The sequence below is a fragment of the Medicago sativa genome, chromosome 1 (assembly GCF_051527215.1).
Source record: "Medicago sativa cultivar Bolivia chromosome 1, Bolivia_mono, whole genome shotgun sequence".
NCBI classification, from domain to species: Eukaryota; Viridiplantae; Streptophyta; class Magnoliopsida; order Fabales; family Fabaceae; genus Medicago; species Medicago sativa.
In genome coordinates this window covers 18,005,857-18,032,122 of record NC_140749.1, presented here as the reverse complement: position 1 = coordinate 18,032,122, position 26,266 = coordinate 18,005,857, and the positions used below count along the sequence as shown (strand labels likewise).

The 26,266-nt window shown below is 36.4% G+C and overlaps 3 protein-coding genes across 3 annotated transcripts; 2 read left to right on the top strand and 1 right to left on the bottom strand.

The window, feature by feature from the left end:
• The first annotated feature begins 4,063 nt into the window (after window positions 1–4,063).
• On the top strand, window positions 4,064–8,034 carry LOC146953274 (disease resistance protein RPM1-like). Its single transcript, XM_085708500.1, has 2 exons — window positions 4,064–7,152; window positions 7,641–8,034. The coding sequence occupies exon 1, from the start codon at window positions 4,270–4,272 to the stop codon at window positions 7,105–7,107; it is 2,838 nt and encodes a 945-aa protein (XP_085564626.1). The 5' UTR covers window positions 4,064–4,269; the 3' UTR covers window positions 7,108–7,152; window positions 7,641–8,034.
• A 948-nt stretch (window positions 8,035–8,982) lies between these two features.
• Window positions 8,983–10,748, bottom strand: LOC146953273 (geraniol 8-hydroxylase-like). The gene is made up of 2 exons (XM_085708504.1): window positions 9,861–10,748; window positions 8,983–9,768 (listed from the first exon to the last, which is right to left on the bottom strand). Exons 1-2 carry the CDS (start codon window positions 10,746–10,748, stop codon window positions 9,157–9,159), a joined length of 1,500 nt encoding a protein of 499 aa, XP_085564630.1. The 3' UTR covers window positions 8,983–9,156.
• Window positions 10,749–21,107: 10,359 nt separating this feature from the next.
• On the top strand, window positions 21,108–22,930 carry LOC146953272 (geraniol 8-hydroxylase-like). The gene is made up of 2 exons (XM_085745728.1): window positions 21,108–22,087; window positions 22,198–22,930. The coding sequence occupies exons 1-2, from the start codon at window positions 21,200–21,202 to the stop codon at window positions 22,807–22,809; spliced, it is 1,500 nt and encodes a 499-aa protein (XP_085601854.1). The 5' UTR covers window positions 21,108–21,199; the 3' UTR covers window positions 22,810–22,930.
• Window positions 22,931–26,266: the final 3,336 nt, after the last annotated feature.

Below are 26,266 nucleotides of genomic sequence, written 5' to 3'. Positions count from 1 at the left end.
TTTCAAAAGCAAAAGCAAAAGGAAAATTTGTTTTGTTTAACTAGCTAGATGTCACATCAGCAGTATTACTTCCTTGTATCTCTATCAATACTCCCTCCATGAGATGCAGACTTGTCCTCAAGTCTGAAGGCAGGGAATTGACTACGAATAATGAATTCGTCCTCCCAAGTTGCTTCCTCGGCTGGTTTGTTTATCCAGTGTATCAGAAACTGTGTCACAGTTTCACCGGTCTTGGTCACTGCTCTGGTAGCCAACACATCGACGGGTTCCCACACACTTCCAGAGTCACCGTCCATACCTGTTGGCAGTTCCTTTTCCACTCTTTAGTTTCCGATTGCTTTCTTGAGTAAAGAGCAGTGAAAGACTGGATGTATCCAAGAAAGTTTCCAAGAAACGATTAACAACTTCAGTTTTCCCATCTGTCTGAGGATGGTAGGCCGTGCTCATTTTCAAGTGTGTCCCTTGCAGTTTGAAAATCTCTTGCCAAAAGTTGCTCATAAATATCGGGTCTCTGTCGCTTGCAATTGACATTGGAACACCGTGCAACCTTATGATTTCTTTGACAAACACATCAGCAAGTGTTTTGGCTGAATAAGGATGTTTCAAAGGTACAAAATGCTCATACTTAGACAGCCTATCTACTACAACCATCACTGCCTCATAGCCCTTAGATTTTGGTAATCCGGTGATGAAATCCATTGACACATCCTCCCAAATTTGGGACGGCACCGGTAGTGGTTGCATAAGTCCACCGGGAGCAGCAGTGACATACTTCTGTCTTTGACAAACATCACATGCCTCAACAAATTGCTGAACTTGTTTCTTCATTCCAAACCAGAAAAGATTAGCCGCAACTCGCCGATATGTGCGATAAAATCCTGAATGACCCCCCTGTGGAGATAAATGAAATTCCAGCAATAGTTTTGGAATCCAAGCCGAATTTGCTGCCAACACCAGCCTATCCTCATAAAATAGAGCTCCTCGACGGTAAGCAAAACCGGGTTTAGTTGATTCCCCTTTTTGCAATGCAGCAATGATTTCCTTTAAGACATCATCCTTATGCACCTCTTCAAGTAATTCACTACTCTCCAACCACTCTGGATAATAAGCTGAAGATTGCAATTCTGGACTGTCATGCATGCGAGACAGTGCATCAGCCCCTTTGTTCTCCAAACGAGGTTTGTACACTATGTCAAAGTGGTAGCCCAACAGTTTTGCTGCCTAATTTTGTTGATCCATAGTAGTGATCCTCTGCTGCAATAGCTGCTTCAAACTCTTCAGATCGGTACAAACCGTGAACTTTCGCCCCATTAAGTATGGACGCCAATGCTGGATGGATAACGCTACTGCCATCAACTCTTTCTCATACACCGACTTTGTTAAATTTCGCTCCCCAATTGCTTTGTTGAAATATGCAATAGGCCGACCTTTCCCCAAGCCGTTCCAGGATGCATCACTCTCAAGGTAGAACTCTTGGTTAAAATCGGAAAGAGCTAAAACAGGAGCTGTAGTTACCCTGTGCTTCACCGCCTCAAATGCTACTTGCTCTTGCGTTCCCCACTTAAAGCCATCTTTCTTTGTGAGGTCTGTCAGAGACGTGGCTAATTTACCATAGTCTTTAATAAACTTTCTGTAATAACCAGTAAGGCCGAGAAAACCTCTAACACCCTTTACAATTTTCGGCACTGGCCATTGTAGCACACATTTGATTTTGGCCGGATCTATGGCAACTCCTTCATGAGAAATAATGTGCCCCAAATATTCCACCGAGCGTTGGGCAAAATAGCATTTCTTTCTGTTTGCAACCACGCTACAAAGCTATGTTGCTCTGTAAAACTACTACAAATACAAAAAATGAATTATGCTACCTGCACACTCTAACAGACATTCTTCTAAAGAAAATTCAAACCGCATAAGAAATTTCAATATCTTGTGAAACTTTCAAAGAATGAAGTGGCTTATTATTGTTTTTTAAAAAAACTTTGATGTGCTATTGGATAAAGCATTCACTAGCAACCTGTTTTATATTGTTTTAACGCGTTTAATTTAGTTGACAATTGTATGAGATAACTGACTCAATTGTTTCTTGTGTAAATTTGGACAGAATTTGGGTTCTCAATGATACTACTGCTCGAAGATGGCAGCTTTTGTTCTTCGTTCCATCTATGGTATTTCAATTCAAAATAAAAATTTTCCTTCTCATCCTGCAACTATCAAGGAAAATGTGAATTCCGTTCACTGAGTGAGAGTGACTTTTGCTTTTCATTTTTAGTTGTCATTTGTGGTGTTTTATAATTTGGTTGTGGAAGCATTGATTCAAAACCTTGTATCAAGACCTATTTCTGGATTGACAATTATTTTCTACTTTTTTCATTTGTGTAAGCTTTTCTTCCACCCTTTGTAATAATAATCAAAACTACTTCAAGTTCATTTGAATAAATATGTATTTTTCCAACCAAGATCGGTCCTGCTATCCTTATCTAGGTGTAAATTTAGATGCCTAGTTGATTTGAAGTTAATCAGAAGGACATGTATGTGTCTCAACCAACCGGTTTTATCCGTCCGGCATATATGGTCGGTCTAAACTGACCCGGGGCCTAGTTTCAGCTCTATGCGACAACCTCGTCAACTATGGAGGAATAATTCATACAATTAAAGTCAGACACTTGCTCTTCATCTACACGTCAGGTTTCATTATTGCATATTTTCTAATATAGTTGACTTGCTGCTGATGTGGAATAATCCAAATATTCTAATGTTTGGGTTTTTTAGTTTTGTTTTCTTCGAAGGAAAAGAAGGGGATGACTATAGATTTCCCAAAGACGGTGCCACTGCAAAAAAAAGATGAGTGTGTGGATAGCATGATTGGGCCTAGTTTTTGGGTTCTAGGCTGCGAGCAAAGACTTTTGAGTAGTTCAGAACACGACCTGATTAGGGTTTGCTCGCAAATAATACCGACCAAGAATGACGATCTGACCGGTTGAGCAATTTGAAAGGCCTATTGAGCAATCACCTTTTTTGAAAGCCAGTGGATTTTGGTCTACATATATCCAAATAACAAGTCATATTGGCAGCAAAGCCAGAACAAAATTAGGTGCGCCACCAAAATAAACTATAACATATATACACAAAATTTATTTAGTAATAAACATTATGTATAAAAAAAAAAATTGGTTATTACATTAAGTAAAAAAGTTGACCATTCAAAAATTAAACTATGTATCTTAAAAGTTTAAAATAGTTCTCTATGTGTTTCGAGTGACTTGAAATCTGACTTAGAAGGGGAGTAAGTGAGATTGTAACACATACCAAAAGAGATGAGAGTTGACCATAATGGTTTTTGAAAGCTAATGGTATGATAGTAATTTTCCGTGTAAAAAAAATGTAATTTTTTGCGAACTAAGGGGAATCACTTGGTTAAACTAAAATGTTAATGGAGTTTAGGAGTTAACAGTCCAAAGTTATAATCCTGACAATGAAAAAAAATACTAATATAACTAACATGCTAACATTTATCATTGAAAAAAAAAAAATATGAAAACTGAGAATCATTCCGAAAAAAAAAAAAAAGTATAGGAGAATTTAAAATAACAAGGCTTGATGTGATGCTATTATTAATTTGCTCTCCCGTAAGCCAGCTAGTCCTACCCCCAATATTAAAAATAAAATAATTTAAAAGATAAAAAAATAAATGGTCCTGAAGCTATCGTACCACATACAAACAACATTCACATCATACAATTTCAGTGATCATATATGATGAAGTTGCCCAATAATGATATGGAAGCCTACATCCACTTGTTATTAATATTTTATGTAGGAATCCACTTGAGTTGATCGGATGATATTGGCGTGTGCTCCTCATCGATATTCCAGGTTCGATTCCTTTAGTGTCAGTTATCCAAGTCCTCTGATGTTAATTTGGACGGGCTAGTTTAGCTTCTTTCAAAAAAAATTGTGGGATGTAGTCCTAGATTTAAAGTCTTAAGCCACTTGAATTTTCAACGAGGTATAATAAATAAAAGCATTGAATAAAACAATCATGCATACATTGATCATATTCAGTTGTCCAATTACAAACATTTTTCTATGAAAAAATTGGTCTGCATACACCACCAACTAATCATGTTTCCTTTCCTTTGACTTTTGTAGATGCAAAAAATTGGCTGGTGTACCAAAAGGAAAACATCAATACTATGATGATGTACAAATGATCAAAACAGTAGAATTGTAAGGTAGCAGCAGGTATGGATATGAGATGAGAGTGATATGGCAGAAACTGCAGTATCGTTTGCCCTGGGGGAAGTGTTCCAATTCCTAAAAGAAGAAACAAATCTTCTGAGAGGTGTACACAGAGATTTTACAGACATCAAAGATGAACTAGAAAACATTCAAGTCTTCCTCAAAGATGCAGACAGAAGGGCAGCGGATGAAGCAGACACCAACGATGGAATAAGAACTTGGGTGAAGCAAGTGAGAGAAGCATCATTTCGGATTGAAGATGTTATTGATGAATACCTTAGGCTGATGCATGAAGTCAAACCTCCGGGATGTGGAGCATTAGCCTACAAGTTTGCAAGCCCAATTAAAACTTTGATTCCCCGTCATCAGATAGCATCTGAGATTCAGGACATTAAGGTGTCACTTCGTGGAATTAAGGAAAGAAGTGAGAGGTATAAATTTCAAATTTCACATGAACGAGGATCATCAAGCAGCTATAGTACTAGAGAGACAGAAAAAGGAAGATGGCGTGATCATCGACTGTCTTCCCTTTTCATTGAAGAAACAGAAATTGTAGGAATTGAAGGCCAAAAAGAACAATTGTCTGGTTGGCTATTGGATGGTGCAGCTGAGCGCGCAGTGATTTCAGTGGTAGGAATGGGAGGTCTAGGAAAAACCACTCTTGCCAAGCTAGTTTTTGACAGCCAAAAGGTAACAGCAAACTTTGATTGTCGTGCTTGCGTCACAGTTTCTCAATCATACACTGTGAGAGGTTTGTTGATAAACATGATGGAGCAATTTTGTCGGGGAACTGAAGACCCTCTTCCACAGATGTTACACAAAATGGATGACACGTCATTGATTATAGAAGTCAGGCAATACCTGGAACATAAGAGGTATTTGATATTCTTTGATGATGTATGGGAAGAAGATTTTTCCGACCAGGTTGAAATGGCCATGCCTAACAACAAAAAAGGTAGCAGGATCATAATCACAACTAGAATGATGCAAGCTGCAGATTTTTTCAAGAAATCCTTTCTAGTTCATGTTCACAACCTGCAACTTTTGCCTCCAAACAAAGCATGGGAACTCTTCTGCAAGAAAGTATTTAGATTTGAACTTGGTCAGCATTGTCCATTAGAGCTTGAGGCTGTGTCAAAAGAAATTGTTGAAAAATGCAAGCAGCTTCCATTGGCAATTGTAGCCATTGGTGGCCTACTTTCAACCAAAGATAAAACAATGATTGAATGGCAAAAGGTGAGTCAAAATCTGAGCTTGGAGTTGGGACGTAATGCCCATTTAACAAGTCTAACAAAGATTTTGTTACTTAGTTATGATGGCCTACCTTACTACTTGAAACCATGCATTTTGTATTTTGGTGTATATCCAGAGGACTATGCTATTAATCACAGGAGATTAACTCGACAATGGATAGCTGAAGGGTTTGTTAAATCGGAAGAGAGAAGAACTCCAGAGCAAGTTGCAGAGGAGTACTTGTCTGAATTGATTCACAGAAGTCTTGTTCAGGTCTCAAATGTTGGCTTTGAAGGAAAAGTTCAAACATGTCGAGTCCATGATTTACTGCGGGAAGTGATCATTAGAAAAATGAAAGATTTAAGTTTTTGTCATTGTGTGCGTGAAGATAGTGAGTTAATCGCTGTTGGACAAACTAGACGCCTCTCTATAACCACCAGTCCCAACAATGTGTTGAAGAGCAAGAACAATTCACATTTCCGTGCTATTCATGTTTTTGAAAAAGGTGGATTGTTGGAGCCTTTCCTGGGTAAATTGTGTGCAAAGTCTAGGGTTTTGAAGGTACTTGATATGCAAGGTACATCGTTGAATCGTATTCCTAAAAATTTGGGGAATCTTTTTCACTTGAGGTACATAAACCTAAGGAATACAAAAGTACATGTTCTTCCTAAATCCGTTGGTGGGCTACAGAACTTAGAGACAATGGATTTAAGAGAAACACTTGTGCATGAAATACCAAATGTTATAAACAAGCTGACAAAGTTACGAAATTTTCTTGCTTTCCATCGTAACTATGAAGAAAAATATTCTGTTTTGGGCTTTACAACTGGTGTGCTTATGGAAAAAGGTATTAAAAACTTGACTTCCCTTCAAAATATTTGTTATGTGGATGTAGATCATGGGGGAGTAGATCTTATTGAAGAGATGAAAATGTTAAGGCAGTTAAGAAAGTTAGGTTTAAGGCGTGTGAAAAGAGAACATGGGAAAGCATTAAGTGCTGCAATAGAAGAAATGCAACACCTTGAATCACTTAATATCACTGCAATTGCAGAGGATGAAATTGTTGACTTGAACTTTGTGTCATCCCCACCCAAACTTCGGCGACTTCATTTGAAAGCTAGACTAGAGAAGTTGCCTGATTGGATTCCAAATCTTGAGTGTCTTGTTAAGATAAGGCTAGGTTTATCCAAGCTGAAAGGTGATCCAATGCAGTCACTGAAAAACTTGCCTAATCTGCTGAAGCTCTCTTTGTGGGAGAATGCCTATGATGGTGATAATTTGCATTTTCAAGATGGAGGATTTCAGAAATTGAAAGAACTGATTCTCAGTCACTTGAATGGAGTGAATCATATCCTTATCGAGAAAGGAGCTTTGCTCTCTCTTGAACATCTTAAATTGGAAAAGATCCCCCAACTAAAGGTGGTACCCTCCGGCATCAAACACTTGGATAAACTCAAAGCTATTGACTTAGTTGATATGCCAGTTGAGTTTGTTAATAGCATTGATCCTGATGAAGGACACGACCACTGGATTATCAAACATGTTTCTATTGTGTTCATTCGTCAATGGTTTGGCCCAAAATTCTACGATTATGAGATTCGCACTATTAACTCATCCTCCAAGGAGTCCTGAGCAACTGAGAATGCTAAGGTGTCTAGCTAGATTCAAAAAAAGAAGGTACCTTTCCTCTGATCAAACAATGATTCTCTTATCTATCTTTACAATTCCCGACTTTTTCACTATTCATTCTCTTATATATCTTTTTAGACGCGTTTTAAATATTTATCTTTACAATTCTTGAATTTTATATCTTTCTGCGATAATAGCTCAGAACTACCACCCGTCACCATGGCCGCAACATAACCACGGTCACAAAGCTATGTTGCTTTGTAAAACTACTACACATATAAAAGATGAATTATGCTAGCTGCACACTCTCTAACAGACACTCTATTAAAGAAAATTCAAACTGCATAAGAAATTTCAATATCTTGTGAAACTTTCAAAGAATGAAGTGGCTTATTATTGTTTTTTAAAAAAACTTTGATGTGCTATTGTATAAAGCATTCACTAGAAATCTGTTTTATATTGTTTTAACGTGTTTAATTTAGTTGACAATTGTATGAGATAGCTGACTCAATTGTTTCTTGTGTAAATTTGGACAGAATTTGGGTTCTCAATGATACTACTGCTTGAAGATGGCAGCTTTTGTTCTTCTTTCCATCTATGGTATTCGTATTTCAATTCAAAATAAAATATTTCCTGCTCATCCTGCAACTATCAAGCAAAATGTGGACTCCGTTCACTGAGTGACTTTGGCTTTTCAGTTTTAGTTTTGTCATTTGTGGTGTTTTATAATTTGGTTGTGGAAACTTTGATTCAAAACCTTGTAATCAAGACCTATTTCTGGATTCCATTCACATGTCATTTTGACATTTCTTTCCTAGCTCTCCATTTGTGTGTTTAAGATTAGTGGGAGCTTTTCTTCCACCCTTGTAATAATAATAATCAAAACTACTTCAAGTTCATTTGAATAAATATGTACATTTTTCTAACCAAGATTGGTCCTATCCTACTATCCTTATCTAGGTGTAAATTTAGATGCCTGGTTGATTTGAAGTTAATCAGAAGGACATGTATGTGTCTCCGCCATTATTTCCTCTTACTTTTGAAAGCTAAAAAATACCTTATATAGGGTCTAAACTGATCTCCGGGCCTAGTTTCAGCTCTATGTGACATCCTCGCCAAATATGGAGGAATAATCCATACATTTAAAGTCAGACACTTGCTCTTCATCTACACATCAGGTTTCATCCCTGCATATTTTCTAATATAGTTAACTTGCTGCTGATGTGGAATAACCCAAATTCATGCAACAGTTCAAGAAAGCATTTTCTGCCAAATTTTCTTCAAAGGACCATTGTCCATGAATTCACTTATTAAGTGTTGAAATTAGTCCTACCTCCACTGAACTAAGCAACACTACATAAGGCAACTTATTGGATGAGCTACCATGACAGTTTCTAAACCGATTTCAACACCAATGACCACTTTCTATTTCCTTCTCTACTGGTGCTACACTAGACTCAACATGTGAAAAAGTATGTAACCTCTAAATGATCAACTGTATCGATACTAGGTATTCAAAAAAATGCTGATTTCGGAGGAGACATCGAAGACACAAACATTACTTTAGTCCTAATGTGATTTCACAATCCGGTAAAAAGCAATCTACAGTTGCAAGCTCTTCAACAGAGGCTTAGTACAAAAAAAATAGCTACAACCACTATTCCAACAGCTAGAAATCGGTGTTCCAATTGATTGATACACCTAAAATCTACTCGGACAACTGGGCTTTTCTCCCAACCTGCATGGAAAAACAACAAAATGTTGTTATTTCCCAGAGTTTGCAGGTGCGCCGCGTGAGCCTGCACGCCTCATGCATGATACCTAAAAATAGTGCTTTTCAACATTGTTTTGCACACCAATACATTAATTAGTTCATTCAAATTAGACAAGTTTTCTTTCATTAATAATATTTTTACATCGTCAATACAATATACGAACAGTGTACTCATTTAATACAGTAGTTCTTATTCTCTTATGTTACAACAAATAATAAGCAATGACCCTTAACATAACAAGTAAAAATGAAACAAAAGATATGGAAAGACACTTGTGTTAGTTGCTTAATTTGAGAGGAACAATTCGAAGTGGCTGTGCTTTTTGAAGAGTAATTCCAAATTTATCATCCAAGTTCATATCTTCTGGTTTCATGCCACCTTCAAGCTTCCAATCAAATGAGTTAATTAATGAACCCAACATTAACATCAGCATCCTATTAGCCAATTGCAAACCTGGACAAATTCTCCTCCCACCACCAAATGGAGCAACCTCAAAACTCCTTCCTTTGACATCAATATCTGATCCCATAAACCTTTCTGGAGAGAACATAGTTGGGTTCTCCCACAAGGTTGGATCCTTACAAATATTCCACATATTAACTAGCACTTGTGCATCTTTTGGGATAGTGTAGCCACATATCTCAACATCTCTCTCAGCTTTTCTTGGTAGTAAAAATGGAACTGGTGGATGCTTTCTAAGTGTCTCTTTTATTATTGCATGTAAGTATGGGAGATTAGAGATATTTGACTCTTCAAGTGGCACACCACATCCGATCGTCTCTTCCAACTCTTTCTTAGCTTTTCGCATAACTTTTGGATTGTTGATAAGCTCCGTCATTGCCCATTCTAATGTTGATGTTGTTGTATCTGTTCCGGCAACAAATATATCCTATATAGAGTAAAACATATAACTCACATTAATTAAGTGAACCGTTGCGCATGGCATATAGGAAAAAAGAGGAGAATATATATTATACTTACAAGTGATAGATGTTGGATCATATTTTTGTCCATAAACTCATTCTCCTTAGAAATGTTGAGCATGGCATCTAACATGTCTTTGCATGTGTCTGCACTTGTGCTTTCTCTCATCGTCAAACGTTGATTAATCAACTCTCCAAAGATGTCTAACACTTTTCTTACATTTTTTGTTTGTCTTCTTTTTAGGCCTTGTGGGTCAAGCATCTTCAATACAGGAAAAAAATCTGCCACATTTGGTGTTCCGGCAAGTTTTGTGATATCAGTCGCCAAATCCTTAAACTCTCCGGCTGCACCATTAGATTGAATCAAATCTACAGAGAAAATAGTGTTCGATAATAAATTTATGGTAGTCTTGAACACTATCGTTCCAATATCTATTGCTTCACCAATTTGACTGCATTGATGGATATCATCGAGAAGTTGTTGAATTTTGATGCGCCTAACATCTTGACTAGCATCAAGACTCTTATGAGAAAGTAATTGAGTGTTGCATATTTTTCTCAATTCCTTCCAAAGAGGTGAAATGGGTGTGAATGCAAGACTATATTGGTCATGGTTGAGAACTGACACAGATTGTGGAACAGTCCTATTTGACAAGAATTTGTCATTGGTGAGAAGAACTTCCTTGGCCATTGTTGATGAAGAGATAACAACAGTGGTTATTTGCCCTAGCTTGAGACTCATTAAAGGGCCATATATTTTGGCAAGTTTTGCCAATGATTTGTGGGGCTTTTGTCCGAATTCAAGGAGGTTACCTATGATGGGAAGAGGTGAAGGTCCTGGTGGAAGTTTATAGTTTGGTTTTGTTGTTCTTTTAAGTAGTAAGCTAAAAACATGCATGAATGCACATGTTAATACAAGGACTAGAGTACAACTGAAAAAGTCCATAGTTTCTAGGATGATGAACCGTCATAATATTCCTAAAGGCTTATAAGCCCTTCAGAAAGGCTCTAGGACCTCCAGAAAGGCTCTAAAGACCTCTAGAAGGGCTCGGGCGCGCTCATCTTAAGGCACCGCCCTTCTAAGCTTCTAGAAACCACTAGAAACCGCCTAAAATACACAAATACCCCTGTTGCTTGGGAACCAAGCAACCAAAGCCCAAGCCCATAGCAGGTTATAAATACTACTCTTGAGAGCATTCTCAAGGCATCGAATCCTTAGTCTAAACCCTAATATGCGATTCCTAACCCTAGAATCCTTGACCGTACTTTTTGCAAGTACAGTTGGCGCCGTCTGTGGGAAAAGGTAAAACTAACCTTGACCACTTTTCTAAATCGTGCATCGCGATTTGGAAATCCTAAAAACCCTAATTCTGAATCGCCTCTAAACTGTGATTCGGAATCCCTAACCAACCAGATTAAACTCTTAGATCGCATCTCCCATCGTGATTGAGGAACCAACCTTGACATCTCTCCGATCAGTTACTGTTCCTTCATCATAAGTTTCATCACGCCTCCTTTCAAGTTTACCATCGTATGACTGTTCCTGCTTCATGGCTTTTTCTGCTTCACTGACGCCGCCAAGGAAGAGATCATGATGTCGTGTCAGGTTGTATCTTTCTAACTCTGTTGTTCTCTAATCAATCCTACTATCAAAATTATTAAAAGGATAAAAATCACAATCGGCGGCCTCAGTTTTTATTCGTCCGGTTATTTTTGTTGTGCGTACGATATGCATATGATTTTGTTGCTTTCGTTTTCACTTTATGAATTCAGTTGCCTTTGGTTTGTGCGGAAAATCATATGATGTGCTTCTCCGTTGTGTGCTACGGGAGTTTTAAAGTTTATGAGAATCCTGTTATCGCCTTTTGTTATCAAATATATATATATATATATATATATATATATATATATATATATATATATATATATATAGTTTAAAATAGGTTTCCCTTGTAACCATGAAACACTATATCAATTGCAATCGGATCGACTTTTATTGGAATTATGCTATATAACTAGCTGCACGCGCTATGCTAATGCAGTGAATAAATTACATAATCATCACCACCAATAAGTAAAAGAAAAGCATAAGTAGAGACTGATTTATAACATGAGAGACTATAGCTTTTGAGTATTAGGCAGTTTTTGCTTTGTGGATACTTCAATCACGCTAACTAAGCTTTATTTTCTTTTGTGACGGCATCAGGATTTGATTAAAGAATTCATTATTATATTATTATATTAAACCTTATAATTATCTTTATGGCGTTCTTAGTGTGATTTATAAACACGTGTTGTTGGCTTGAGCTTATTCAGGGAGTTTTGCAAATAGGGAAGTGCATACATCGCCAAACAACAGGCAGATAAATACCGAGGCAGATGAGGCGAATATCAGCGCAACGAAGTTTGCAAGTAATAGTGTTGCTCGTTGACAAAGTTTGCTACAAGGCCGTTTTGAAGATTCTGCATAAGATAGGGAAGCACATACATGATCAAGAAGATGAAAACAGAGGCAGATGAGGCGAGGAATTAACAAACAAGGTTGGACGAAAGCGGCGAGAGGTCTGATGAGCAGTGGACCTGGCAAGGAATACCCACCTCATCAATATCAGATAAGAACATTATTTCTCAACGTATTTACACTTTCCAATATATTCGAAGAAAATCTATCGCGGAATATATTTTGAGAAAAAATGCTATTTGATTTGAAGAAAAATTTATGTTCAATATACTCTGAGAAAACATAAAAAAAGATTCAAGCTACACGTGTATGTGGTATTCAAGCTACAGGGATAAGTAGCTTATCATTACTTATCCCCTGCAACAAATTCATGATGCCCGCCTACCTAATTAAAAGTCAGCTATATATTACTTGAAATACTAGTTTTTTTTTTTTTTGTTTCAATGTGTCATATTATCATTTAATATGCTTGTAGAATTTTGGCTCAGCTATCTAGTACGTCCTGCTTATACTTGTGATAAAGGCTATTTCCCATATGAATCACACATGATACAATTGTTTTCTTGAGGAATAATTTCATAATGCTTATAAAAAGGAATAAATTAGAGCAGCAAGTAAAAGCCTTCTTGTGATGCGATTTTTGATTCAGCTCCCATGTGTGTTTGTTAGTCTTTCTTCTTGCTTTAATTCTGAAATTTATTTGGCATGAATTTGTTTTAATTCAAAGGGAGATCATATGCTCTGCTTCTCTAAATTTTAATAAATAAAACGGCATTTATGATGTTAACAAGTTTTGACAATTGATTTGAAGGTACCTAACATTAACATGACTTGTTCGAGTATGTGTGTAACATCTTTGTAAAAGGAATTCAACATAACAAGGTCGGGCGAGGACGTCAACGAAAGCGGCGGAAGTTCCGGCAGTGCGATAACATGGCGATTTCTACAAGAACAGCTCCCTTGAAGCCATCTCGTATTAGGTACTATCGTTCCATTAAATTTTGTTGAGCACTACCTTGACAAGGAACTGCACAGGAGCATGACAATTTGAATAATCAATGATAAAGCAAGAAGAGATGAGTTTGTGTTCTTTCTCTCAAGGCCAACAACCCAAGACAAGGATCAGCGCATAAGAAGAAATCAAATGGAACGTGGCACGCCTCCTCAATTTTCGAGATTAATATTCTCACGATCCAGGTGACTTTGTTACAATTCGATATACTAGAATGCCATATACACAGATTGGTGAAGAAATTTGGTAGTTGAAATTAATGAATACCATTTAACTTATCTTGAGGCTAGTTCTGGGTGCATATATGCATAATACGTAGACAAACAGTTTTACCAATTTAAGTTTGCAAGACAATGGCAAAGTTACGACCACGACAACAACAACAGGCGAGTTAGTTCCAATCTAATAAGAAGTAGGTGAGTTAGTAATCTAAATAAGAAGTAGGCGAGTTAGTAATCTAAATAAGAAGTAGGCGAGTCGGTAATTTGAGAAGAAGTAGGCGAGCTAGTCCTAATTTGATAGGAAAAGAAATAGAATATTTAATTAGAAGAGGAGCACATGGTATAGGCGAGCTAAATAAACAATTTATTGTCGTTGAATATAATTGCATATGATTAAAAACTCCTTTATTCATGATACTGATTACTTTGGAAGCATGGAAGAATTGTTATATTTTAGATAAATCAAGGATACTAACAAGCCCGCCAAGGGCTAGATGAACGAAAAGAGAGAACTCACCAAAAGACCACGCCAAGTTGAAATGTAGAAAGCAATGATCCCGCCATTAAGAGCTTGAAGATGAAACACGGAATTATTCTAACCTTTCTTGACCTTTGAGATTTGTTTTGCAGGTTTTTTAACGAGGCACCCTCTCCTTTTTTCAAAAACGCTTGTCTTTATCATTGCATTCAAATATCATTATCAAATTGTAAATGCAGGCTTCGACATTTAACATCAACCCTGGAAGGGCTCTGATGCTCGCCCAAAACGTCAACCCTGTAAGGGCTCTGGCGGGGTTCGACTGAAATATCCGTCAACCCTGGAAGGGCTCTGACGTCGACATTTAACATCAACCCTGGAAGGGCTCTGATGCTCGCCCAAAACGTCAACCCTGTAAGGGCTCTGGCGGGGTTCGACTGAAATATCCGTCAACCCTGGAAGGGCTCTGACGTCGACATTTAACATCAACCCTGGAAGGGCTCTGATGCTCGCCCAAAACGTCAACCCTGTAAGGGCTCTGGCGGGGTTCGACTGAAATATCCGTCAACCCTGGAAGGGCTCTGACGTCGACATTTAACATCAACCCTGGAAGGGCTCTGATGCTCGCCCAAAACGTCAACCCTGTAAGGGCTCTGGCGGGGTTCGACTGAAAGTTCCGTCAACCCTGGAAGGGCTCTGACGTAGATAATTAACTCCAACCCTGTAAGGGCTCTGGTGCTCGCCCAAAACGCCAACCCTGTAAGGGCTCTGGCGGGGTTCGACTGAAAGTTCCGTCAACCTTGGAAGGGCTCTGACGTAGATAATTAACTCCAACCCTGTAAGGGCTCTGGTGCTCGCCCAAAACGCCAACCCTGTAAGGGCTCTGGCGGGGTTCGACTGAAAGTTCCATCAACCCTGGAAGGGCTCTGACGTAGATAATTAACTCCAACCCTGTAAGGGCTCTGGTGCTCGCCCAAAACGCCAACCCTGAAAGGGCTCTGGCGGGGTTCGACAGATTGGAGTCTCAGAACTCGAAAGACTTAAGTAAATCATCCATGACATCCATCATCGAAGCAATTGAACTAAAAAAGGCTTCGGTGAAATACGATTAATCGAAATCACCAAAATATGAAACATAATCTACGCAATTAAGCAATTCAAACACTTCGCCTTGTTCCAAGACACGTGCTTGGGGGGCTGTGGACCATCAGAATAACTTCATAGGGATTAGAGAACCCTCATATGAAATACCTATCTAAAACTAAAACAAGATCTACGAAGAGTCGAAGAGTACGGATCGTCCAGACGAAGCAAAGGACGCCGTACCAAGTTAAAAAGAACGCCAAAAGTGCATCATGTCGCCTTCGGGCATTTTTTCACCTAAGACATGGTGACTATACAAAACTTGCTTCAGCCATTTCCCTATGGTGCTTACAAACAGCGCAAATGGAGCATTCAAAGATTGACATACCTGTTTACAAACCATCTCGCCTTGTCCCAAGACTCATGCTTGGGGGGCTACAGGAACCGGTAGTGCGTAATACATGCACCCTTGGGGGCTATTAAAAACATTGTGAGACCATCCGGGGATGGTACCTTAAACACGGATCACATACATACCCTTGGGGGTTCCCGGTACATTCCAAAGATCGCCCCAAGAGAATCCTCGAAAATAAGGGCAAGTGTAATCTAAAATTTTAAAGACAGCCAATCACTTCGCCTTGTCCCAAGACTCGCGCTTGGGGGGCTATGAACCGCCAAAACCTCCCTAAAGACTTGATGACCTCCAGAAGGTCCAGTCCCATGTTATCAACCCAAGACTCGTGCTTGGGGGGCTGTGAACCGTCATAATATTCCTAAAGGCTTATAAGCCCTTCAGAAAGGCTCTAGGACCTCCAGAAAGGCTCTAAAGACCTCTAGAAGGGCTCGGGCGCGCTCATCTTAAGGCACCGCCCTTCTAAGCTTCTAGAAACCACTAGAAACCGCCTAAAATACACAAATACCCCTGTTGCTTGGGAACCAAGCAACCAAAGCCCAAGCCCATAGCAGGTTATAAATACTACTCTTGAGAGCATTCTCAAGGCATCGAATCCTTAGTCTAAACCCTAATATACGATTCCTAACCCTAGAATCCTTGACCGTACTTTTTGCAAGTACAGATGATGATCTCAATGAAAGTGAATTTGTTAGATGACAAATTTTTGTATGGGAATGAGAGAAGATACTTGAGAGTGTGTTTGGTTGATGCTTCTCCTTTTGCCTTCAACTTCTATTTATACATGATCCCCTCAAACACTAGTTGAATTTAATTTAATATAATAATAATCCCACTTGGTACGGACTAATTCCTATGTAGGTTCAAATCAACTTAATGTTATGTAACAAAAAAAAAATTTATAAATTTTATAGGGACTAAAATCTGTCAAATTTTTTTATGAGGACTAAAAACGAAATTTTGTATATTTATAGGGACTAAAAACTTATTTAACCCTTTAATTTATTTCATATATTAATAACTAAACAAACTATATTTTTCAATGAATACTTTTATTTTTAATTTGGGAGAATAACTTCAACTTTTGTACACTTTAAACTAGAGTTTAAATATTATATTTTGATAAAACTAGAGCTTAAATTTTTGTAAACTATAATTTAAACATGTTGTATGTTAGCTATTATTGACTAACGTGGTTTTGTAACCCCTAAACCCAACAATTAAAAGTCTTGTTATTTTGGTCAAGATCCAAATTGGGTTCTTTTGGTGTCAGAAAATAATTAGCTTGGCTTCTCTTAAGATATAATTGTCAATTATGTGTTTTATTATGTCAACATGGGTTTAAGCACATTATCACTAAGAGGAGGAATTAGTAGTTGAAATGGAAAAAAGGAAACCAAGAATATGTAACACTTTTTTTATAATACGCAAGAGATGGTCTTCTCAAATTCTCATTTTCTTGAACCTATTTTTATAATGCATGATGATTATGACTTGTTAAAGCCATTGACCTGGCTAAATTATGCTATTATCGTTCTTTTTCCGTTCCTCACCAACCAACTTACACACATTTTCTTTTAGTCGGTTTGTGAAAAAAAGTTTTGCTTTGTCCTTTTCCATTTCAACAAAAAATATCAATTACTTAATTTAACCAAAAGATACTAACTAAGCCTATATTAAAGGGAAAATTCTATGGTGAAGTCATAACAATAACTTTTCTGATGAAGTTAACCTTAATTTTAAACATTTTTGTCTCATTTTTCTCATCACATCTCTAGCTTTCTATTCTTTCTACAACTTTGAGGTCTTATAAAGATGGCAGAGAACCATTTATCTAAATAGAGTAAAAACTCTTAAGAGTAAAAACAAGTAGATTCTAACTCATTAAGCAAATGGAATGTTAATCCAAGAATAGTACATGGAACCCTCATCTTTAATCTGTGATAAAATTTAGGGGAATTAGTCACTTTAGTCCCTGAATGGGAGATGATTCGTCACTTTAGTCCCTGAATGAAGAGAAATTGCAAAACAGTCCCTGCATGGTCAATTTCAGGGACTAAAGTGACTAACGGAGTCTACATTCAGGGACTAAATTGACTAACGAAGTTTGCATTCAGGGACTAAATTGACTAACAAAGTCTACATTTAGGGACTATTTTGCAATTTATCTGCATTCAGGGACTAAAGTGACGAATCCCTTCCGATTCAGGGATTAAAGTGACTAATTCCCCTAAAATTTAGGGTGAAAATACAGTTTGCTCAACACATGAAAGCAACAAAAACTTTTTGACAGCAAGAATAAGTGCAACGGAGACTAAAAGCTCTCTTTTATTCCAACCAGCAACAACAAGATCTCAAGCTTCCCAACCTCTAAGGACAGTAGCCCTTGCCACACGGTTAACTCCTAATCTGAAGGCTCCCATTCAAAGATCACATTCATGAGTTTTGCACATGTCTTTCACATGGCATCAAATTTATAGTAGCTGACATGACATCAAAGTTATACTATTGGCTAAACAAAATAACTTTTTCAAAAAAGTCAGTTTTCTGACTGCACCATAGAAGTGCCCATATTAAAGTCCCTAAAAAAACATGTATTAAAGTTTATATTTCCGCTAAGCTAGCTTTCTATTTATATTCTCTCTACTTTTTTTTTTTCACTTAATTCTTACTCTCTCTACTATTTTTCAATATACTCCTATTCTCTTTAAACCTTTTCTCTGCTATCTATACTTTTCATATATGTTTTCTAGGGATGACAATGGCCCCCAAAGGACAGGCTACTATAATGCCCGTTCTCATGCATGTTTTCGTAAAAAATGTATGTACCCAAACTCATACCCATGTGGGTAGCAACTATACCGTCTATTAATTCCATACACTATAGGCATCTAAGTGTTCGTACATGTGCACATTACCTGCATTTAACATCGAATAGACAATAAAAAACAAAAGGAACATAACAAGTGAGTTTAAATATGATCCAAAATATTTCAAATTGACGTATCAACTATTACAAATAATAGTATTTTGCCAAGTAAAAAACATTCAAAGTTTGTACAAAAAAAATGCATATTACGATTAATTTCAAACAAAATAAAATCATAAACTTGTGTCTCTTTCCTTAGCTCATGTTCTCCATATCTTGGGAAAAAAAAGAAGAAAATTCCCATTAAAAAGTGTAGTTATTATATGTTATATGTTAAAAAATTATAAAATCTTAATTATAAGTTGTGACTAAATTTGTTATATTATTTTACCTCATCTTTCGATTCAATGTCTTGAAAAGAATTAATGTATGTACCCGCACCTGTACCTATACTTATTCAAATTTTTGGGTAATTACCCGAGTCCAAGTCCAACACTACAATCAGGGAGGTTTCAAAGAGTTTTGAGGTCATCAAAATATGAGTTTGTAACATTTTTTCAATAGGTTGCACATTTTATAGGTTGTTGAGAGTGCCACATAAGAATAAGAGGTTAATTATATACAGTGGCGGAGCCAGGAATTTTATAGAGCCTGAGCAAAGATTATAGAGTCAAGAATTCTTGTGCGTGCGCGTGTGAAAAATATTGAGTTTGCCCAAAAAAAAATTGAGTAGGTTAATAGACTATTGGGTTGAGCGAAATATGAAAAAAGTATGGATTGAGCCCGGGCAAGTGCCCGGACTCGCCGGGTGGTGGCTCCGCCCCTGATTAAATGGTTGCGCCCTTAATTACTACGAGAGGGGTGGATGACCGTATAATTGTTGTTGTTGGAGGGTCCAAATTGACATTGACGTCTTATTCTCTATTTGATAGCTTGTTGTTGGTACTGGTGATCTATAGCTAAACTGGAGGTGGATGAAAAACACAAGAAATGGAGGGTTTGAGTTATATTTTTCAATTTTAAAAACTACTTTATTGTTTAACGATTTCCTTTAAGGATCTTGTTAGCTAAAAGTTGAGTATAACACTTCTTTATCAAAATAATTAACTTTATTTTAAAGCTAGAGACACAGTGAAGTTAAATTACCATAAAGAGCTCGACGTAAATAAGAGAGAGAAAGAGAGAGAGATGACACAACAAATTAATATTGGTTCATTATCAGCCTGATAGCTAGTCGAGTACATAGTATCCACAATGATTTTGTCTTCTCAACGAGAGGGATTTATTTCACTATATTTCTCAATTACAGTACTCAAGGCTTTGATCTCCATAGATTACTTTTGGGCAACTAAATGATTGTTCAACTATCATTTCACTCACGGCCGGGAAGGTTAGAGTTCAAATATCATTCACGACATCTGACCTAACAATTTTGGTATTTTTTAGATAGAATATATATATATATATATATATATATATATATATATATTCATACTATAATATAGGTTTTTTTAAGGATACTTTAATATAGGCTAGTTGGTATCAATTGGTTTAAATTAACTAATTGATATTTTTTCCTCAAATGGAAAATGACAAATTAAAGCGATTTTTTTTAAAAAAAACAAAATGACTAAAGAATATGTTCGTGTAACGTAGTTGGAGGATGAGGTAAGGTAAAAGAACCTTAATGAGTCATGAACCAGGTCAATGGCCTTGACAAGTCATAATCAATTAATCTTCATATGTATAAAAAATTAGTTCAAGAAAATGAGAGGACTATCCCTTTGCGTAATGCGAAGACTATGTCTTATAAGTACATTCCATAGATTCTTCTTTCTTTCCATATTTTCCATTTCCACCATTAATTTAACTCTTCCTCTTAGTGATGATAATGGCTTAAACCCATGTTCACGTAATGAGACACATAATTTGTTTCAAAAAACAAAAAATAAAACACATCAATGGACGATTTGTATTTCTTAAGAGAAGCCAAGCTAATTATTTTCTGACACCTAAAGAACCCAATTTGGATCTCGACCAAAATAACAAGACTTTTAATTGTTGGGTTTAGGGGTTACCAACCCACGTTAATCAATAATCGCTAACATACAGCATGTTTTAAGCTCTAGTTGTATCAAAATATAATATTTAAATTCTAGTTTTAAGCTCTAGTTGTATCAAAATATAATACTTAAATTCTAGTTTAAAGTGTACAAAAGTTGAAAGTATTTTTTTTTTTTTGAAATAAGTGTACAAAAGTTGAAAGTATTTTTTTTTTTGAAATAAGTGTACAAAAGTTGAAAGTATTCTCCCAAATTAAAAATAAAACAATTTTTCAAAAATATTATAGTTTCTTTAGTTATTAATATATTAAATATAGACAAATTAAATCTTGATTTATTGTTAATAATAATTTTAATGAAAGTATAATTGGGATTACGATTCAAAAAAAATTATTTGCATTTAACTAATCCATGCATATTTCTTTTTCCTTCTCTTTTTTTGGTATAAAAACCATGCATATTTGTTGGAGTTTACCTAATTTAATTGGTTTTTAGTTTTGAATTGGGCTGACAAGAATATATATTGACTCGGTTACATAACATTAAATTGATTTTTTTTGGTTACATAACATCAAGTTGATTTGAACCTACATAGGAATTAGTCCGTACCAAGTGGGATTATTATTATATTAAATTAAATTCAACTAGTGTTTGAGGGGATCATGTATAAATAGAAGTTGAAGGCAAAAGGAGAAGCATCAACCAAACACTCTCTCAAGTATCTTCTCTCATTCCCATACAAAAATTTGTCATAGCACAAATATTCACTCTCACATTAAAATCGTAATACTAGAAACAATGGATTTTTTCAGTTGGACTCTTGTCCTTGTGTTAACATGTCCATTCATTCATGTTTTTAGCTTACTACTTAAAAGAACAACAAAACCAAACTATAAACTTCCACCAGGACCTTCCCCTCTTCCCATCATAGGGAACCTCCTTGAATTAGGACAAAAGCCCCACAAATCATTGGCAAAACTTGCCAAAATATATGGCCCTTTAATGAGTCTCAAGCTAGGGCAAATAACCACTGTTGTTATCTCTTCATCAACAATGGCCAAAGAAGTTCTTCTCACCAATGACAAATTCTTGTCAAATAGGACTGTTCCACAATCTGTGTCAGTTCTCAACCATGACCAATATAGTCTTGCATTCACACCCATTTCACCTCTTTGGAAGGAATTGAGAAAAATATGCAACACTCAATTACTTTCTCATAAGAGTCTTGATGCTAGTCAAGATGTTAGGCGCATCAAAATTCAACAACTTCTCGATGATATCCATCAATGCAGTCAAATTGGTGAAGCAATAGATATTGGAATAATTGTGTTCAAGACTACCATCAATTTATTATCAAACACTATTTTCTCTGTAGATTTGATTCAATCTAATGGTGAAGCTGGAGAATTTAAGGATTTAGCGACCGATATTACAAAACTTGCCGGAACACCAAATGTGGCAGATTTTTTTCCTGTATTGAAGATGCTTGACCCACAAGGGCTAAAAAGAAGACAAACAAAAAATGTAAGAAAAGTGTTAGACATCTTTGGAGAGTTGATTAATCAACGTTTGAAGATGAGGGAAGGAACATGTGTAGACACATGCAAAGACATGTTAGATGCCATGCTCAACATTTGGAAGGAGAATGAGTTTATGGATAAAAATATGATCCAACATCTATCACTTGTAAGTATAATTTTTCCAAGTTTCTTTTCAATCATTAATTTAGAATTATAACTAATTGTAATCTAGTTCGACGGTTCACTTAATTAATATGATTGTGTTTTACTCTATAGGATATATTTGTTGCGGGAACAGACACGACAACATCAACATTAGAATGGGCAATGACGGAGCTTATCAACAATCCGGAAGCTATGCAAAAAGCTAAGAAAGAGTTAGAACAGACGATCGGGTGCGGTGTGCTACTTGAAGAGTCAAATATCTCTAATCTCCCATACTTACATGCAATAATAAAAGAGACACTTAGAAAGCATCCACCAGTTCCATTTTTACTACCAAGAAAAGCTGAGAGGGATGTTGAGATATGTGGCTACACTATCCCAAAAGATGCACAAGTGCTAGTTAATATGTGGACAATTTGTAAGGATCCAACATTGTGGGAGAACCCAACTTTGTTCTCTCCAGAAAGGTTTATGGGATCGGATATTGATGTCAAAGGAAGGAATTTTGAAGTTGCTCCATTTGGTGGTGGGAGGAGAATTTGTCCAGGTTTGCAATTGGCTAATAGGATGTTGATGTTAATGTTGGGTTCACTGATTAACTCATTTGATTGGGAGCTTGAAGGTGGCATGAAACCAGAAGATATGAACATGGATGATAAATTTGGGATTACTCTACAAAAGGCTCAACCCCTTCGAATTGTTCCTCTCAAATTAAGTATCTAACACAAGTGTCTTTCCATATCTTTTGCTTCAATTTTACTTCTTATGTTAAGGGTCATCGCTTATTATTTATTGTAAATGTAAGAAAATAAGAATGGTATTGAATGAATATGTTGTTAATTAGTATGTTGTATTAATGATGATATAAAACTAATCCAATTTAAATGTGTTTGTTTTTGCTAGATAATTACACTCTTTAAGCTAAATTGTACTTGACTTTGGCTTCATCGAGAGAGTTGATGTGTTGCAAGGAAAGACCACATATATCATGCGGGAAACTTTTTCTCATCTATCTATTATAGCTTTTTGCATTATAATTTTTTTTTAAAGATTTTTTTTTTAAAATACAGTATCTGATCCAAGGACCGACTTATTCGAAGGGACCAATCCCACCGCCCACTTGCAGGGGGACCGTTTAAAGTCAGGATAAAGCTATGTATGGAATTGCCTACCAAAAGTCGAACTTGAAACCTTAGGATGAGCACACTCCAAGATCCCAAGCTAACCCCAAATGAGTTTTTTTTGCCATAATATTTATTATTTTTGCGACATCAATTATTTTTGAATGTGTCTTCATTCCATTTCACAACTCTTACAATCCATATTATTATTACCTTTTTTCTCTGACACACTCTCTGTCATTTAGCTTGGAGCCAATTGACAACATTCTCAAGGTGTTTTGCCGCCATGATGAACGAAAATTGTTGAACCAAAATGAATTTTGTACAATATGCCTTTAAAATTTTGATGATAAAAAAGTATAAAAAAACTTGGATATACTTATATGTGTTCAAGCGTGCATGACCATGGAATTAAATTCAAAGTGTTAAATCAATTTTGGTTTTGAAAGAACAGAGTAATGAGCACATTTAAGAGCGTTTGAAGCTTTGGAACAAACTCTGAAGAGCACAAGCATCTGAAGGACTCATACTCTGAAAGCCAAGTCAGCATCAGAAACATCTGACTGGTTTTGTCGTCTTCTGATGGAAGGTTGCTATCAGACATTGATAGTACAATTTGTCTTGTTCTAATCACGTGTAGAAACAAACAAAAACTTCAAGGAAAAAAGGGAATGAAACAGATAATTCCAATTGATGAAAAAGAGTTTAAAATGACCTTTCAACGATATTAACCAGATCAAGAAACATTCTAAAGTCTCTGATCAAAGCTTTTCAAGGACTCAAATTTATGCGATGTCACTCTCCAACGTCTCTCAGATTTCCCTCTGTATAAGGAGTTGAAGACTTGAAAAACATAATAACTCTCTGAACTTTTGCAAGTTTCCTTACTCTGTCAAAATAAAAAACGCACAAACACTTAGATAATTTTTTATAAACTTTCGTATCTTAAAAATTCTGAAGTCTTGGAGTCCAATCTAAATTGTATTGATTACACCTCTGATTGTATATTAAATGTAAAACCCAAAAAATCTTTTATTTGATAATGTTTGATTGTAGAAATCTCTTTCAGTTGTGATTGTATCTTGCTTTTGTGCTTGAACATTTATAATCTTAGTGTTTATAGTAAAAATCTATTAGAAATGCAAGGAGACTAGACTAGACCTCTCGGTTTATGATAGAAATGAGTATAAATTGCCATGTGTATTCTTAGTGTTTAATTTTATAGTGAAACTTACTATAAAAACCCAAAACATAGCGTCAAGAGCTACATGCTGCATATATTGACCACATAGAACACATCCAAGAAATATATCTTCACTTTTTAATATAGTTCATTTTTTTTTAAAAGTCAATAACAATACACTAACAAAACTCTCGTATGTCAGGTTATATGGAGATTGGAGGTCATACCGTGAACTTCAACAGTACGCTCTAAGGGTAGGTTTGGATGATCAAAGAAAGTGAAAGGAAAGATAGTAAGATGAAAGATTGTTGAAGGAATGAAAGTGAATAGAAAGTGAATGGAAAGTGATATTACATCATGAAGATAAAGAAGAGAATGATGATAACTTGCGCAGCAAGTTACCTAACTAGATAGCTTCCTTAGTTCATATTAGTTAGTTAATCTAGTTTCTATATCCTATGTGATTACCATTGTAACAACTGTGCTCCTACACAATGCCTATATAAGTTGTAATCACTCTCATTTGATCAATAACAACAATATTATTTTCTCTATTATTCTCTCATTTCTTCTCTCATAATATGGTATCAGATAACTTTCTCCATTGGTTGAGAAAGTTAGTTACGATTCAGTTACGGTGCTTCCGCCATTAAAGCTTCACCTTGAAGCTTTCTTCTTCCTTTCTTTGCTTCCTTCGTGAAGCTCGTTTCTCTTCTTTCTTCTTCCTTGCGTATTATCGCAATTTCTCCTTCTTCTCTTTGCGTTCTTTTCACAATTTTTCTCTTGTGATTTCTTGCCTCTGTTTTCATGGCGCCTCGCAATGTTTCTCCCAATTCTGATACTGATTCACCATACTACGTTCATCCTAGTGAAGGACCTAATTCCCTCACAATTTCACCAAAGTTAAACGGTTCCAATTATCTTGCATGGAGTCGTTCCATGCAGCGTGCTTTGGGAGCCAAGAACAAGCTCGTTTTCATTGACGGTTCTATTCCAATTCCTGATCTTGATGATCTCAATCGTAGTTGCTGGGAACGTTGCAATCATCTCCTTCATTCATGGATCTTGAGCTCTGTTTCAGACTCTATTGCTCAGACTATTGTTTTCCATGATACTGCTATTTCTGCGTGGCTTGATTTGAAGGAACGGTTTGCAAAGGTTGATCGTGTTCGTATCTCAACCTTACGTTCCACCATTAACAACCTCAAGCAAGGTAATAAAACGGTTTTGGAATATTTTCTTGAGCTTCGTTCTCTTTGGGATGAATTGGATTCTCATAGGCCTATACCTAATTGCACTTGTGTTCATCAATGCCGTTGTGCCTCTATTCGTCTTGCCAAATCTTATCGTGTTGAGGATCAAATTCTTCAATTTTTGACTGGATTGAATGAATCTTTCTCTGTTGTTAAGACTCAGATATTACTCATGGATCCTCTTCCATCAATCAACAGAGTATATTCTTTAGTGGTTCAGGAAGAAAGTCAGAATGCTTTACTTCCTTCTCCTATCTCTCTTGATGAATCAAGCATCTCTGTTAATGCTTCTGATTCTAGAAAATTTGCTGGTAATAAGGGCAAGACTGGTAATGGTGGTAACAAAGGCAATAGTAGGTTTTGTACCTTTTGTAACCGTTACAATCACACCATAGAATTTTGTTACCAAAAGCATGGTCACCCTAATTTCAACAAGGGTGGTTCCTCTTCACAAGTTGCTAATGCTGAAACTTCTGATGCAAGCAAGCCTACACATTCTTCTGATGTGGTATCAACAGGTTCCAGTTTCAGTTTAACTCAAGAGAAGTATGATCATCTTGTGTCTTTGTTGCTGTAATACCATTAATTATTTATTTTATCGAGTTTAGTGTCTTTTATTAATT

Bases quoted from the DNA above. Each gene is read 5' to 3' on its own strand.
- LOC146953273 (XM_085708504.1), bottom strand. From the start codon at position 10,748: ATGGACTTTTTCAGTTGTACTCTAGTCCTTGTATTAACATGTGCATTC. The intron at 9,769-9,860 runs GTAAGTATAATA...TACTCTATATAG, and splicing joins TGATCCAACATCTATCACTT to GATATATTTGTTGCCGGAAC.
- LOC146953274 (XM_085708500.1), top strand. From the start codon at position 4,270: ATGGCAGAAACTGCAGTATCGTTTGCCCTGGGGGAAGTGTTCCAATTC.
- LOC146953272 (XM_085745728.1), top strand. From the start codon at position 21,200: ATGGATTTTTTCAGTTGGACTCTTGTCCTTGTGTTAACATGTCCATTC. The intron at 22,088-22,197 runs GTAAGTATAATT...TTTACTCTATAG, and splicing joins TGATCCAACATCTATCACTT to GATATATTTGTTGCGGGAAC.